This window comes from Sturnus vulgaris, chromosome 2 (genome assembly GCF_052056855.1).
Source record: "Sturnus vulgaris isolate bStuVul1 chromosome 2, bStuVul1.hap1, whole genome shotgun sequence".
In the NCBI taxonomy this organism is placed as follows: Eukaryota; Metazoa; Chordata; class Aves; order Passeriformes; family Sturnidae; genus Sturnus; species Sturnus vulgaris.
Genome location: NC_142244.1, coordinates 108,911,098 through 108,927,741, shown reverse-complemented (window position 1 = coordinate 108,927,741; position 16,644 = coordinate 108,911,098). Strand labels below are relative to the sequence as shown.

The 16,644-nt window shown below is 36.7% G+C and overlaps 1 protein-coding gene across 16 annotated transcripts in view; it reads left to right on the top strand.

Annotated features, from left to right (window-relative positions):
* The window catches only part of DMD (dystrophin), a 1,142,416-nt gene that overhangs the window by 794,345 nt on the left and 331,427 nt on the right, over nt 1-16,644 (top strand). For all 16 annotated transcript variants that reach the window (XM_088160350.1, XM_088160356.1, XM_088160354.1 and 13 more), the window contains 2 exons: nt 9,522-9,623; nt 14,773-14,881. In XM_088160350.1, coding sequence (XP_088016476.1) covers nt 9,522-9,623; nt 14,773-14,881 — 211 coding nt within the window. The remainder of the gene's footprint in view (nt 1-9,521; nt 9,624-14,772; nt 14,882-16,644) is intronic.

Genomic DNA, 16,644 nt, shown 5'->3' with positions numbered 1-16,644 from the left:
TGCCTTAGGTGATCTTAGTTCTTTCTCACACTAAAGTTAATGATAATGTGGAAATTTCTAAGTCCTATTGCAGATTTTGTGTTAAACTTCCAAGTAAATGGAGATTTGACATTGGGTATAGTGCTGGAAAGCTTAACTCTTGTGAGATGCTCTTGTAAAGACAGTCAATGCATTTCACTGGAAAAATTTTGCATTTCAAGATGCTTATCAGGGCATATTGGAATACTTTCTAAACAGTTGTTGTGGGTTAATGATAGCAGGAGGCTCAGCCCCACACAGCTGCTTGCTCAGCAGCTGCCCCCACCCCATCCCTACCTTCCCACTGGGATGGGTAAAAGAACCATAAGAGCAAAGATGAGAAAACTGGTGGGTCGAGATAAGGACAGTTTAACAGGTAAAACAAACCTGCCCATGCAAGCAAAGCAAAGAAGGAATTAATTCACCAGTTCCCAAGGGCAAGCAGGTGTTCAACCATTTCCAGGAAAGCTGGGCTCCTTCACGAGTGACAGTTACCTGGAAAGACAAGCTCTTTTACTCCAGAGGCTTCCTTTTCATCCTTCCCCACAGCTTTTATTGCTAAGCATTAGGTCCTGTGTTCTGGGATATCCCTTTGGTCAGTTGGGGTCAGCTATTGCCACTGTGTCCCCTCCCAGTTTGTTGTGCACCTCCAGCCTGTTTGCTGGTGGAGCAGAATGAGAAACAGAGGAGGCTTTGAGTTTGTGTCAGTGTTACTCAGCAATAGCAACAAGATGCCTGTGTTATCAACACTGTTTTCATTGTAAATGCAAAACACACTGCCATCCAGGCTGCTGTGAGGAAAGCTAGATTCATCCCAGCTATGCTCAATACATCCATGTAAACCTGAGCCCTGCTGAATAGCATTTGCTTACTAGTTATTTTCATTCTTTATAATAAGAATTTTCCTTTTTTTCTGGATGAAATCAGAGATTGCAGTTCTAAAAAGATCAACTTCTGACAATATGCCTATTTACAGAAATTAAAACAAAAGGTGCCATCACTCAGAGTGTGGATATAACTTCTCAATTTTCATTTGCAAACCAGGCAGTTGAAAATGAGCCAACAGCATTCTTTCCATACTGTCAAAACATAAATTCTATTTACTAAAATCTACCTCCACTTCTGCTTTTGAAGTAATGTACTGGAGCAGTCTTTGCCATTCCTTCCAGTGAGATTGTTGGAAGATAAATGGTAGAAATACATCCTCATGCACATTCTTTTAAATTTATTTATGGAAGATTAATAGTAGAAGATGGGCATATTTAAAAACATGTTATAATCTGCAAACCACTGCTAGACCAGTAAGAGATTTTGATTTTGATTTTTTTTTTAAATTCCTGTTCGTAGCCAGAAACTGCTCTGAAAGTGATTATTTTACTAAACTTGAAAAGAGAATGAAAATTTGCAGATAAGCCCTGACTAAGAAAAAGAATAATAAGCAACCAAGAATTTGATGGTAAAATAAATAAATATGACAGTGCTTCCCGCACAAGTTATTTTTAAATCAGTTTATTGAATAAAACTTCCTTATTTGTGCAATGAGAGAGAATAAATTCTGATTTCTCTTTCCCGTTAGCAAGAAGAACTAAACAATTTTCATGGCTCAGTATTTTTTAAATTATTACCAAATTTCACTTGCCAGTCAAGGGGCTTGTGGTGTACCCCATATCTGCTACTGTGTCAATATAAATAACTTTTCATCCTCCAAAGCTGCAATTCTTTAACATCTAAGAACACAGACTACTAAGAGAGAGCTAGAAAAATTATGGTGACTTCCCTTATTTTATTGCACGAATTTCTCATTTTGTTTTTCTGCCAAATTTTCTTTTTCTCTGTCAGTTCTCTTGGGTTTGTTATTATCTCTTTTTTATTATGCACTGGAAATAAGAGATGATCTGCAGTTTTGGTGTATCAGGAGCAGCTATTTCATCCTACGTCCTATCCAGTCTCAAAATAAAATATTCTGAATCACATCCAGCCTCAATTCTTCTGACTGCACCTTTTTGTAGTCCAGCTGGATGATTAACTGTGCTTTATCGTTATATGACCACCATAGCCAAATTCTTTTCATATACTGTATCTGCAGGTCATGTCTTTACAGCTAATAATTTCATCTATCTTCAATACCTCCAGGAAATTTCCTTTTCAGGATAGACAGCTGCAATGGATAGATAGTGATATTTCTGTGTGGGGAAAAATTGCTATATTTCATCTCCTCTAGAAGTACAGAAGAAGCTCACAAATTTCTGATAACCAGCAGAAAAACATGCTTTGGATAAAACATTTCACTCTGCAGAGTGGTAGGGTTTGCAATTTCAGGTGCTTGGCTTGAATTTTGGGATCTTCTTAGTTCCATTTCTTTGTGGAGGATTTCCTTGTTTTTTTCTTTCCTTCCTTTTCCTAGAACTAGGAATAAGACACATTGCAGGGAACAGAATGATGAAAAACACACCAAGTTTTAAAAGACATTATCTCAGCATATTTTACAAACTATACAAAAGCTGCACTTGTAGGTTTACAAACTAATTATGAACATTGAAATTACGCTTTTAGAAGAAAGAAGTCCTTCATGTACTGGTCTTTTCTGTGTAAGGATTTTTGCCTCTCCACAATATTTCAAAAATTTTCCATATAGGTCAGGACTTATAGTTGTATCAATATTCTAGACTCTTGTTAAAATCAGATCTTTTTTTGCATACTTTATTCTAAAAAGCTGAATATATCTCACAATATTTTTTTCAGCATTAAGATTCTAACATGGGCTTGGGATCAAATTTTATTCTCACACACTTAAAAGATCAGTCAGTTAACATAATAGTGGAAAGAAATATTATTTTATTTAATCATTAAAATGGCATTTTTAGAAGCAGGTACATAAAACTCTTTGTCCGCTACTTACAGAATAATTTTAGTGATAAACTAATTTTATGCTACTTTGACATAGGCCACTAATGGAATGCTCTTTAAATTGAATTACTTCAGGGGTTATTTTGTATTATTTTTCATAAATCCCTAAGACAGGAAGGTTTATTTAAATTCTGTAATTCAGATGCTCACAGAGGATTTTATTTCTATATAGAAATAAGTAAAATATTCGGAAAGTTATCAAACCTTTTAATCTGTTACATAAAAAAGAACAACAGTAAGAGATTTCCTTTCCTTGAATTTTATCCAAATTAATTAAAGTCTTTATTCAGGAAGTTTAAACACTGGCGACTACATTTTCCCCCCAGTGGATTAGGTTCCAACTCAAGATGGCCACAGAACTTTTTATAGCATATCTTGGATGTATTCTAATATTATTGTATAAATATCTAAAGTGACTCCCAAGAATGCTGTTGACTGTACTATCTGACCTGCCATCAAGATCTGATGCTTACTGTAATGTAGTTGAACTTTGATGTACTTTAATTAAGTCTCCTCTGACTATTCTTCTTTGTGGTGGTTTATCTTGTTATCCTGCTCCATGAAGGGGAATATGCAGAGCTGAGTCAAAAATGACGTCACTGTTTTAGAATTAGAATTCTATCTACTATCTACTGCACCCTTTTTTTTTTTTTTTTTGCATGTGAGTTAAAAATGAGGCACTCAGAACCTCACCTCTTATTTATAGCTCTTTCCTTAATGCGTGGGAATAGTAACTTTAAAGATACGTGTGAATTTTTGCTGGAATTTCACATTTACAACTCTTAATAAAGAAGGATATTTGTTGTTGTAGGTGACTCCTTCCAAGGGGAATTGAGGGCCCTGGATCCATTCCACAGAGAAGTCTTTTGCCTCCCTGAGGTCCAGAAAAGAGATATTAAGAAATATGATTAAGAGACTCCCTGGACTCTGATTATTACCCATTTTTGGTTCAGCAGTGACAAGAAATTCTAGAGCAGTCAAAAAGGACTTCAGGGCCCTGGGATGACGGAGGGGACAGGAGCAGAGGTGGTTTTCCTCAATCTCTTTGGTAGCAGGGAAGAATGCTGAAAGGTTCAGGAGAACCCACCTGATCACTACATGGCTTAGATTGTTGTCACTGAGGAAATGTTGGCCTTTTTGATCCTAGGGTAGTTTATACAGCACCAGCCCTCTTGGAGAAAGATGGAATTCACTTGTCTAAGGAGGAAATGTTTGCAGACCACACTGAGTTGGGCAGGAATGTTGGTCTGCTGGAGGGCAGGAAGGCTCTGCAGAGGGATCTGGACATGCTGGAGCGATGGGCTGAGGCCAGAGCCTCAACAAGGCCAAGTGCTGGGTCCTGCACTGGGGTCACAACAATCCCAGGCAGAGCTACGGGCTTGGGGAAGAGTGGGTGGAAAGGTGCCTGGAGGAAAAGGACCCAAGGGTGCTGGTCAACAGCAGCTGAGCATGAGCCAGGTGTGCCCAGGGGGTCAGGAAGGCCAATGGCACCTGGCCTGGATCAGCAATAGTGTGGCAGCAGGAGCAGGGCAGGGATTGTCCCCCTGTGCTCAGCACTGGTGAGGCCACACCTCAAACCCTGTGTGCAGTTTTGGGCACCTCACTACAAGAGAGGCATTGAGGGGCTGGAGTGAGTCCAGAGAAGGGCAGTGGAGCTGGGGAGGGTCTGGAGCACAAGTGTGATGAGCAGCAGCTGAGGAAACTTTTCTGCAGGGTTTAGCCTGGGAAGATCTTATCACTCTCTCAAACCTGAAAGGAGGTTGTAGCCACATAAGGGTCTGTCTCTTCTCCCAGGCAAGCAGTGGCAGGACAAGAGGGAATGGTCTCAAGCTGAGCCAGGGGAGGTTCAGGTTGGACATCAGGAAGAATTCTTGCACTGAAAGGATGGTCAGGGATGAATATGCTGCCTGGGGAAGCAGTGGAGTCACCATTCTGGAAGTGTTCAAGATGTTCAAGTTCCAAGCACTCCATGCTATGGTTTAGCTGACATGGTGGTGTTTGGTGTTGCCTGGAATCAGAAGAAAGGTTTCTCCAAACAATGTTAATGTGCTAATATAAAGAGCAGTTCTTTAATGAAAGCTTTCAGGTGCACAAATACAGCTATGTACACAAGCAATATAGGATTTCTACAATTTTTAAACGGTTAGTTAATTAGTCTATCTAGCAGGTACACCCAATAAGAAAACAGTTTCCCTGGTGACCCACCCTTGGGCACCTTGGAGTGTCTCCAGGGGGTTCTTGTTTTGTCTCTCATATGCTCATGCAAAACAAGATGTTCTTGTTAGAAATTCTTTTCTTGAAAATAAGACTAAACAGAATTTCAAGAGTGTGACATAATGTGTTAGAAAGAGTTAGCTATTGTTCTAAAGTACGAAAAAGTGTGAGAACGTTCTAGAAACTATAAAACTATATATTAAAAATCTACAAAGCTACAAATAAATAAAAAAGCTAAAAAGCTTTAGGCATCAAAAGATTAGACTTGATCGTGGAGGTATTTTCCAACCTTAATGATTCTATGTGCATGAATAAGACAATCCACCTCTCAGAATTCTCATTACAAGTTACTCTCTTCAACATCTAAATGACAAGAAAAACGTATTTAAATGTAGTTTTCCATGATCAAGTTAAATATATATGGAGATTTATATCTGGCTATTTCATAAAAGTTTGTTTGAAATTTAAAGCATCCAAAGAGTTTTAGATTTTAGATTTATTATATTTGCTTGTTACACATCGCTGCCTTGTCTTGATCAGTAAAAGGAAATTGCTCAGTACTTCTCTTTTACTGTGAATAAATTCTCTTCTTTAATTTTCATTTAACATACTGTCTTGCTAAAAAGAGGTCATGAAACAACTTGAAACAAGAGGTTTTTAAAAAAACTCACCTTATTAATTTAAAAGTTATTATTTTTAATTTGAAGGTTGTAATTAGCATTCAATTTTTACATTGTATATCACCATGAAGACACAGGTTTAATTACCCTGAGCTTCTCCTGTCCCTGCAGAGTATGTCCAAAGCATGTAAGCTCATGGGAAATTCACCCCAGAAGTGCTACCAGTGTTACCAGAGAAGGTGAATCAATGCTTGTGATTCTTAATATAGACCAACACTCAGTCAAAAATGCTGCTGATATGTTTATAAGTAGTTGACTGGGCCTCCTAATATATGTGCAGCGTATGTCAAACAGCCTGTCTGTGTCTGCTAGGATAGTTTCCATCTCTTGAAATAACATATGCCAAGCCATCAAACTTTATCTTCCATTGGCATACGCACCAGAGGTTTAGTCAATATATTGGTTTCAGCTAGGGAATATGAATCTTCTGAGTTCTGAGCTGTATCAATAGATTTTCATAGTCCAGATGGGGCTGTAGACAAGTCCTTGCCACTTTTTCAGCCTGTAACTTTGTTCAGCAGGTTGAATTGGCATGTTGTTGGAAATGCAGAAGCCACTGTGGCTTGTTCAGCAGCAGGCTTTCATCAGTTTGGATGCACTACTTTAACACCACTGTAAAATCATAGATTGTGCGTCATGGAAGAAAGGTAGCCTCTGATTCTTGTTTATACATGTTTGAAAAACAGCAGTTTCCAGTGATGATGTATTTTAATTTGCCATATGTGTGAAAAGTTTAATTAGCATATTCATCACCCAGAGCAGAAGCAGCACTAAGATTGCTTTCTCAGGCAGTTCATAAATTGTGCAATTCCAGCAGTCAGCTCTGTCTCCCACAGACAGCTCTGCATCCTCCCACAGCAAGCAAAGAGAGTGTGAATGAGGACTTGATCAGGACTTTAAAATAAATATGACTATGGTATTCTCTAAAAAGTAATGGAAATGAGCATCTACAATTCCTATTAGCTTTAGCAGTAGCCTGTCCTGTTTGATGAAGATGAGAGGTCAGGCTCTGCTCTGGGAATATGCTCTTCTCCTGGATCCTGCACAGCCGAGATAATAACTGTGCACAAACCATCAGAGACTATATTGTGGTCATTACCATTTTCTTCTCTTAGGGAATTTAATGATGGAGTAGAATCCTGTAACTACTATCTTGCCTGTCAACCTTATTTATAGGGTGTCACCTAGCAAATGGATTTGAAATTGCTGGAAACTTGTTCACTGAGCAGGATTCATCAAGGGGCTATCCCATCAAGCAAAGAACTGGGCAAAGAGCTCCCTCAAAGTTATTACAACAATTTCATGTCAGATGTGCACTTATTTCAAATAATTTTGTAATGTTTTTAATTGATATTGAGATTAGTGGGTGACAATAATAGTATTTGCTGCTCTGACAGATACCTGGCAATTTCAGCACTGTCCAAATGAATGCCAAAATATTGAGAACCTCTTCTTCCTCTGTACTCTTACCACTATTCTTATTGCCATATATATCTCAAAGAAATCATCATGCTGCATTGCACAATGCATTTTGGTTTAGGTCAAGGCCACTGAATTTGAAAGATCAGATTACATAAGGTTGCTTCATGTAACTCCAGAAAACTGTAGAGCAGAACAAATCAGTGATTTAACAATTCAATGCATTACACCGTCCACATTGGTTACAGCCTGAAGGAAAATTATGTCCATGGTGGAAAACAAAGTCCAGTGAGGGGGGAGGATTGAGAAATCCACTTCAAAGGCACATTCGGGCTGCAGGTTAAACCCTCAGCATAGGCACATCCACAGTGTTCTTGGTATTCTTGGACTCCATAGGCAGTTGTAATGTTATTTTCCTGCTACAGAATTTATCATGATAACTGATGCTGTCATAAAAAGATGAGTATTTGAGACGTAGAATAACACAACAGAAAATATTAGCCATATACTGCAGATGGGTTAGTTTAGGAAAAAAAACCCAAGAACCCCCAAACAAACCATGTAACAAGAACTAAATAACAATTACTAAAATGCCAGCTTTCATTAAGATAGGGAGAAAACTACCTCTTCATTTACACTCCTTGATTATTTTTTTTCTTTACGTGCTGAGTAGGGAAGTAAAAAGTTAGCATAGTATTGAAACAGAAAGAAAATAAGACTTTAATGAGGGTTTTATCAAAAGGTTAATAAACTCTTATCTGCCTCAATATCCCAATTTTGCTGTGTATTGCTTTTCAGTGCTCATTCTCTATGAATTCTTACAGTTATATTTCATTAACATTGAAAAACATAATAAAAAGAATGAAATGTTTCAAACATAATTGCAAGAAATCAGACAAAGTTTAATTCAATTCATTTGTTGTTACCAATAGTGTATCAATAGTATTTGAAAAGAAAAAGATGACATTGAATTTACTAAGCCTTTATTTTTAGTGGTTGTCCATAAAGTTTTGCAAGTAAAGTTTCAGGGAGCAGTGTAGACATTATATGTTGAGCTTGAACGAAGGAATAAAATGGCTCCTTTTTGGGACTTAAAATGACATAGATTTCAGCAGGTTTATTCGAGTAAAAAGAACAGCAGATTTTCACCAATAAAATGATGTGTTAGCTCAGATAGTGACATACCTGGCACATAACCTTGTCTGCTGGCACGTTTATGATAACTGAGAATGTGGACAGAAAATTAAGAAAATTGGAGAGTCAGTGGGTAGTCAGCAATACTGATTAGGACAAGATAATCGACCTATGTAGTAGGTGGGTGAAGAGAGAGGAAAACAAAAAAACCCCAACCAATTCATTTTGATAACTCAGGCATTATTTCACTTATATTACTAGGAAAAAAAAAAAAAAAAAAAAAAAAAAAACCAAAACCAAAAAAACATTAATCTTGCAACTCCAGATGTAGTTTGTCTTTTCTTTTACAATTTTCAATAGGTTTGGATTTTTGTTCGTTTTGGTTGGTTGGTTTGAGTTTTTGTCTTAATTGTAGAGTTTTGCTCATTATTTATTTGGTCAGTACCTGACAAAATGAAGCTGCTGTATGTTGGGAGAGGTTATTTGGAATTTCCTTATGTTAGCAGATGGATTACACCTTTCCAGATTAAAACAGAAATTGCTAGAGAATATGCTGTTGTTAATTCAGTAGGGCATTGTTGCTAATGGTAGGTGCCTCCCAGTACCTTTAGGAACTGTCACTACTGCTGTGCTTTTCTTTTTGATTAATTTCTGTAAGTGTTTTTACTAGCTAAATTGCAGTTTACTTTACTCACAATTGCAGTCTTCTTTTACAATTTTTAATCTTTCTAAACTTAGTATTGTTGTCACGTCTCATTAGAGGGTTTTAATGCCAAGTATGAGCTAAATGTTAACCAGTGTACTTTTCATCAGCTGGTAGTGTAAAACAGACAAAACTACAGAGCCTCTTAAATGAGATTTCTCACGCCTGTCTTTCTTACTATGAGTTTGTGCTAGCTTTCTATTAATTTTATTGAAGCCTTCAAGATGAAGTGACCTATCACTGTTTATTTTGGTAGCATTACTCTTTTCCATCCCTCTTTGCTTCTGATTTTCCTGGCGATCCTCTTTGTCCTTGTATTTACCCCAGGGCTTGGAACTGTCTGCTTGTCTACTGGTGTTTTAGAGCCTCCCATGGAGTTTTAGGACAAGTCAGTCTTATTGCTTATGCTGTGGTTAATCTAGACTGCCTATGTTTTTCTTTTTCAGGAAACTGAAGCAGCAGTGCAGGCTAAACAGCCGAATGTGGAAGAGGTTTTGTCTAAAGGGTGTCATTTATATAAGGAAAAACCAGCTACTCATCCAGTAAAGGTAATGAAGCAACCTTTAGCAATATCCATTACTGTGTAATAGGTTATGCTTCCCCTGTTGTACACTTGTCCTTGATGTGCTCTGTTTAAAATCAATAAAAGAACCTGGCAAATGGCATTTCTTCTGTTCTGTGGTGGCATAGCCAGGGAAAATTTTTTGCATATTGTGATGGGAATATTGTTTTTGACATTAAGGTTGTTTTACTCATTCGAGAGTAATTCACACTGAAAGCAAATGTAATTTCTGGTATGCAATTAATGGCAACATGTAACTTGTTTTTAAACTCCATTATTTTAAATTTCACTTTCAGAATTTTTGTCAGATTAGGAAAATGAGCAATTTTTCTAGGAAAGGTAAGAGTTAAGTGATAAACAGACTACTTTGTTACTTGCTCTTTGGGTTTTGTTTTTTTCCATTTTGAAGGAAAGAGCACATGGCAGCCTAGAACTTTCTCACTCAATTTCTCTGCAAAATTTTTCTAGAATAACTGACTTGATTCTGTTTTAGACCAGAGGACACATTGTTTGTAAGGGTATGCCTCCCAGCACGCCTCTTTTAAAAAATGTACTGTAGATTCCTTTTTCTCAGCTTACAAATCAAGGAGATATTTTATATGCTTTTTCTGAAGGCTATGAGGACCTTCACTGAGACTAGAGTGTCATTTTCTATCCTGTGGAATCTTGAAGTCCTCAGCAAGCATCATCCCATGTCTGGTTCAACTGCTTTTCAAGCAGGAGACCAAACTACTGAGGTCAATACAATACAACCAGAGCTTGGTCTGGTTTCTAGTTTTGTAACTGCTAATTAAGTTTCTGGAAACATGACGATTAAGAGTTCCCAGAAACAGTAACAGTGGCTTATTGATTACACTAAGTATTTATTACAATTGTTTCTGACTGAGCTGAGATAGTACACTTTGTATTTAGAGCTTTTCAAAATGTACAGCACCCCAAAACAACAATTGGCAGAAAAAAGACTTCTTCACAAAGGTAAGATGTCTGTAGGGAATCTGTTTTTCTGTCTCTATTTAGCCACTATAGTTTGAGTATTATTTTCCTACTTTTGCAAAATTTCCTCAAATTACTTGTAAATCACACCAGCAAATCTCCATTCACAGGAACACATGAATGAACTGATATCCACTTTAGAAATTAATACATGTTTAAGAATTATTTGGTTTCTTGTCTTCTTTCCTGAATGCTTACAAGTTAATATCCTCTTTTGGCATATGTGCATTTTTAATGATCAGTTTTCCTAAACATGATAAAATGCTAGAAGAGGTAAACTCAAGGTGTCTTGAGTGGGCAGAAGCAAGACTCTGTTGGGTGTTTTCCTTGGCGAATAAACTCCTATTTTTTTGGGAACTGAAATATCATCTACACACTGAATGGATGATGGAACAAGAATCATTCCCCAATAACTGCATTTACTCATTTCGTGTGGCTCCAGCTGCAGTCTTTGGGGATCTTAATCCACATTTTAACAAGTGAAGCACTCAAAACAACTAAAATCTAGAGGTTTTTGCTTTCTAGATCTTTTTAATTGCATATAAAGAATTGCAGAATGAATACTGGTATTTTCAAGAGGAAGAGATATACTTTTTAAAGTAAGAATTACAGAAATATAAATATGTTGAAATTACTCTGTTTAGCTCAAAATTCTGACAGCCAATAGATACTCTATTTTAAATGTTCACATCAAAGACTGAAACTCACCATTTTTGACCAGATTTATTAGAAAAAAGATTACTCTTTAAAGATTGTAAAGTTCCTTGAGTTGTAGTTTTGACAATGATAAGACGAATCTGGGAGGAAATGAGTAACTTGTGGAGCAGTGCATATTTAATTTTCAGTCCACTTTGATTGCATTTTACTTGTTTACATTCTGTAGTTCATTTAATTGTGCAACCTGTGTAGTTAATTTCTGGTTCAATGTCTGTCTAGAGCAATAAGTCATAAAGAAGTGGTTATATGTTGTCAAGACTGTTGAATTGCTTTCTTGATGCTGCAGGTAGTTTTCCTTAAGTCATCATTCTTCCTCGGTTGGCTGTTTACATGTTTCTCTATAGAGTTTTTGATTAAAATCAAAATAATTTTCTAAACAAAGGGTATTTTATGGAAGCAAAAAATAATTTTTACTCAGATTAAGATGGTTTTGGAAAGATATTTGCAAGTTTGCAAAGCTAAGAACTCAAAATTTTAGAAAATTCTTTAATTAAAGCTATTCTGATATCCTTGGTTTAGGCTGAACCCTGCTTAATTCAGTTCAAGATATGGACATCACAGTGCAATAACAATTCAATACTTAGACTCATAATTCTTGTTTAGTGTGTGGCACAGAAAAAAAAAGATAAAATTATATGCCCTCTTTAAAAGCATTAATTATTTGTCTAGCATTACTTGACAAATTTGTAGATTATTTAGCTCTCTGGGGCAGCCTTACTTTTTTCCTCCATTATTTCCTTAATTCACCACAAATGTTCCCATTCTTTTCAATAAATGAAGTAGAGGTCCTATTGACTTATTCTCACTGCAAGCCTTTCCTGTGCTCAAAAGCTGTATGTGCCAGAAAATTAGAGATATCTCTGCAATTTATGTGCATTTTATCTGAAATAATGTTCATAGTAACAATTGTTCTGGCATTTCCTAATGTTTAGTTGCTTATCTTTGCAACCTTTATAATATATTCGTATTATAGTATTTTGAATGTAAATGAAATCCCATGGATTTATATTGACACGTACTTAATCTTATCTCATTGTTATGTCACTGAAATAAGTATATTTTCACACCTCCACTAAGCATAGTAAAATAGAATTTTGCAACGCAAGTCTGTAAAAACGTTTTTGTTGGCAAATGAAATCCTTGTATATGCTGATTCAAGAGTCAAGAATGGGATGAGATGTGTGATCCTTTAAGCACTAGCACTTTAATAATCAGACCTATTCACTTTTATAAAATGGATTTCATGCTTTTGAAATGCATTTCTGTAAAGCTTTTGAAGGTAAGGGAGAGAGAGGTTACTGCTGGTGTCAGTGGCAATAGAAAGAATGTAAGCCCCAATCTCATGATTAACAACAGTTAATCAGAACAGTTTATTCAGGAAAGGATTTCTGTGCCAGTGGAAGAGCTGTGGTTCCCTTGCCACATTACTCAATTTGTCTTTTCCTCTGATGGGTGAGAAGTAAGTAGTGAGGAATTTTTTTCATGGTCCTCAGTCTTGCATGTAAAAAACTACATTTCTCTCTCTAAATATTCATATCTAATTTTGATGCTGTCAGTATGATTAGTCCACATAAGTGTGTTAACGTTGCTTAAATTGCACCAGTGCTGACATTTAAAGAAAATCTATAAATTTTGTGCTAAGTGCAACATATTTGGATGTTCATTCTTGTCACCAGAGCTCTAGAGTTGCAATTACAGCAAAATTGTAGTGCTCAAAGAAGTTAACATTTCAATGCATGCATGTTAATTTATGCCAGATGCAAGATCAAACTGTAATTTTGATAGAAAGGTTTAGAACTGGTTGCTCTCTTATTAGTGGTGTAGCTGTTGCCCCAGACAACCACTCTAACATGTGTGGTGAATATGTTTTATATTTGGTCGTTGCTGGAAAGAAAGCTCTAGCTCATATATGTAAGAATGATTAAGTAGCTACTCATGAACAGGACCAATATTAGAGTCATGGAATAGACCCCAACTCCTGGCTCTGCATGGGACAGCCCCAGAGTCACTCCATGTGCCTGAGAGTGTTGTCCAAATTCTTCTTGAACTCAGACTGGCTTGGAGATGTGACCACTTCCCTGCATGCCTGGTCTGTTACTCAACCTGGTCTATTACTCAACTGGTGCCTGGTCTATTACTCAACCACCATCTAGGTGAAAAATATTTCCTGGTATCTAAACCTTCCCCACTACCTTAGAGTCTGTGTGTGGTGGGGGGCGGTTGTGGTACATACAAGCTTCGATTTAATGAGCATTGTTCTCCATCCCTCTCTTATTGACCTCTGTCATCTTAGACTCTAGGTAATTAAAGCACCTTTCTTAATAGGCATCCTGTTTCTATAATGGCTGGATTGTGATTTTGATGACATGTCTAATTGTGGATTGAAACCATAGAATACTGGAAGCATTCCTGAGCTGCATCGGTACTCTGTGCTGCTTTTCATAGCAGAGAGCAGCTTAAAAAGAAATGCTGTCTTCATTTTAGGAGTTTAGATGTGTCAGCATAGAATTAGCAATGCTTCATCCTTCTTTACAGTCCTTAAAGCAAGAAAAAAAGAGAGGTAGAAACAACATTTTCAAATCTAAATGCCTCTCAGGGTTATCTGAGGACGGACATTATTCACACTCCAGACTTTCCTGCAGGTTTTGTTTAAAAGTAACAGTTAAGCCTTTACTGCACAGGACTGTGTGCTCACACACTGAAGTTTATGGCACCCTGAAGACTCCTAAGAATTTTTTTTTTTATTTTAATAGATGGAATAATAAATTCTGCATTTGATATAAGAAGTTGCAAAGGTTTTATGGAAAAGCTTTTTGAAATACATAACTCACTTTCCATTTTAATTTTAAAAATTGTCATCTCATGTTCACAGTGCTTAAAAGCCAGACCTCTCAGCCTGAGGGACTATCCCTGGCAGGGTCAGGATCAAGCCTTGAGAGGAATCAAACACAACCCTGGGTCGCTGGGCAGGGCCAAGGGAATGGTCAAGGAAGTGACTCTGTAGTCTAAGTTGTCTCTGAGCTTCAGCAGCCAAACTTTGAGCAGAAAAGATACTTTTAGGGCCCTGACACCAGGGAACTCTTTTGTAGCACAGCTGGAAAGGATTTTACCTGTCCCTCTCCCCAGTTTATGAGAATTCATTGCTGTATCTTTCTTTTTTTGTTTGTTTTTTTTTTATTCAGGTGATCCACCAGGTGAAAAAAACCCACCTATTTTATTTTGCATTTATTTACATTACATCTGCATTTGCTTACATTACAAATCCATGTTGGATGGGGCCCTGAGGAAACTGATCTTTTAGGTAGCATCCCTTCCCATGGTGAATTGAGAGTAGGCAATCTTTAAGGTCTCTTCCCACCCAAGCCATTCTGTGATATATTAATTTATGTATTATAAATGTAATATTTTGTTGTGTTCTATTCTAGAAAAAACTAGAAGACTTGAATGCTGACTGGAAGGCAATACACCACTTAATTCAACAACTAAAAGAAAAGCCAGCATTAGCAGCATTAGGCCATCTATCTTCAGGTGTATGTAAGTGCTTCAGTATATGTATTTTTTTAAAATTAATTACAAATCACACAGTTAAAATGAAAAAATGGCTGGAGACTGTCTAAATTAATTCTGCATCCTTAAAAGTGCTACTATAACATTCAAGTTGGTTTTTTATCATTGCCTTTCTATTTTATGCAATGTATCCCAGAAGACAAATTGGATTATGATTTGATGAAAAGGTTGCAGAATGCTTTTCAAATTATTACTGTTTCAAAGTCATTTATCTTTCATTCCATGAAGAGGTGAGATATTGACTTTCTGCATATACTAACAGAGGAAATACTACAAAGAGAGACAAATTATTTAAATTAAAAGATAATAATGTTATAGGTCAAGTATCTGTAGATTGGTCACAGAATGAAATTCTGAAGTTATTATTACTGATGGGGAAATACAGTGAGACTCTTTCAAAACAAAGCTTGTCTACTCACAGGGAAAGTCATATGACACCATGGCAGGAGTAATTCTGCAGTTAAACACCAAGTCTGTGATTTATATTTCTTCGTGTCTTGCATTCACAAATGAGCAAAAAGACACCAGATCTCTATTTCCTTTACATTATTTTGACAATGTTTATATTAGATTATTTTCATATCTTGTTGTGTCTTCTTGTTGCCTACAAGAATTAAAAGCTTTTTTTTTCCCCTTGATAAATGGATTTTATTTCCCAGTGCTTTCCTTTGAAATGTAGTGATTAAGCAGAGATGAAAAAGAAAGGCTTAATGGAAGCACTGTGCTCAATGTGAATTTATAAAATCTCTAAGATTCTTTACTTGATTTCAACCATTTCAGTTGCTTGAATGAAGAATGTTACCTATACAATTTGGAAAGCTGCTCATCATATGTGGGAGCAGAAAGAAATCTGTCCCCCCACCCCGTGTCAGATTGCCTGTAACTCAGGCTATGATACAGCTGCAGTAATCACTTGGATTACATGTGGGTTGTTGGTCCCTCTTGTTTTTAACATGGTCTAGTGGGTAACACACAAGAAAAGCTTAAATTGGAGAATTCTCTGCCTTCTAATAGTGGTCCTCTAGGACAGCAAAGCAGAAAATCCATTTTTTCTGAGAAGTACATAATTGCTCCATAGAGTGAGGATCCAGAAATTTCAGTACCAGAAAACAGTCCAGCTTCTGCCCAAACAGCATGTATGAGTTCAAGAAAAGGAGTGGTCTTGCTCATGACGTGTTGAATCTTACTGAAACTGAACTTTTGTTTGGGTTTAGTCCCTTAGAACTGCTGTGGTTCCAGTGGCAATTATTTCAATTTTCTAAGAGCCAAATACCACTAAAAGTATATATTATATTTTTAAACAAGTAATGCAACAGCATTCTTGCTTTGCATTATTTTGTTCCAAGGAATTCTATAGGAATTCATGTAACTGCACAGGGGAATGAAGGAGATGTGTAATCATATTTTTTTCCTGTGCTAAACTTGCTGTGTCAGTTTTCTGTGTGAACAGGTTATGTCAGGATCCAGAGGGAAAGAGTGTTGGCAAGTTGTGTGTTTGCTGTTACAAAAGAAATTATAATAATGCAACAAGAGTGAGAACACAGAGTAGTAATGCAATATATTTTTATATTACCTCATTTCTAGCTGAAGAATTGCAAAATTACTCACCTTAATGCCAGATGTAGTCTCTGACTGCTAACGTTTCTGAGACTCAGCAGATGGAATTATACATGCAGAAAATGAAAGCTCTGGTGCTCTATAAAGGATTAAGCAGGAAGTAAGATTGATTT